Genomic DNA, 200 nt, shown 5'->3' on the forward strand with positions numbered 1-200 from the left:
TCCAACAGAGTGTGCAGAAGAAGAAGAGGCTGACAGCAGAGAGCGAGAACACATCGATGAGTTAGCTGTTATTACGGACTTATCCCCACTTCTCTTTAACATTTGACCAAACTCCACAGCCATGGAGTTGTCTGAAATACTGTACAACAAAGCGGAGTACATTGAGACGGTAATGTGTTTGACTTAAAGCCGTTGTTAGC

The 200-nt window shown here is 44.0% G+C and overlaps 1 protein-coding gene across 1 annotated transcript in view; it reads left to right on the forward strand.

The window, feature by feature from the left end:
• dctn5 (dynactin 5) overlaps nucleotides 1-200 on the forward strand; it is a gene marked incomplete at its 5' end in the record, with an annotated part of 6836 nt that continues 6636 nt past the window's right edge. Inside the window, 1 exon segment of the mRNA XM_035655792.1 lies at nucleotides 1-169. Coding sequence (XP_035511685.1) covers nucleotides 122-169 — 48 coding nt within the window.

Source organism: Morone saxatilis, unplaced genomic scaffold (assembly GCF_004916995.1).
Source record: "Morone saxatilis isolate NCDOM2014 unplaced genomic scaffold, NCSU_SB_2.0 Contig14, whole genome shotgun sequence".
In the NCBI taxonomy this organism is placed as follows: Eukaryota; Metazoa; Chordata; class Actinopteri; family Moronidae; genus Morone; species Morone saxatilis.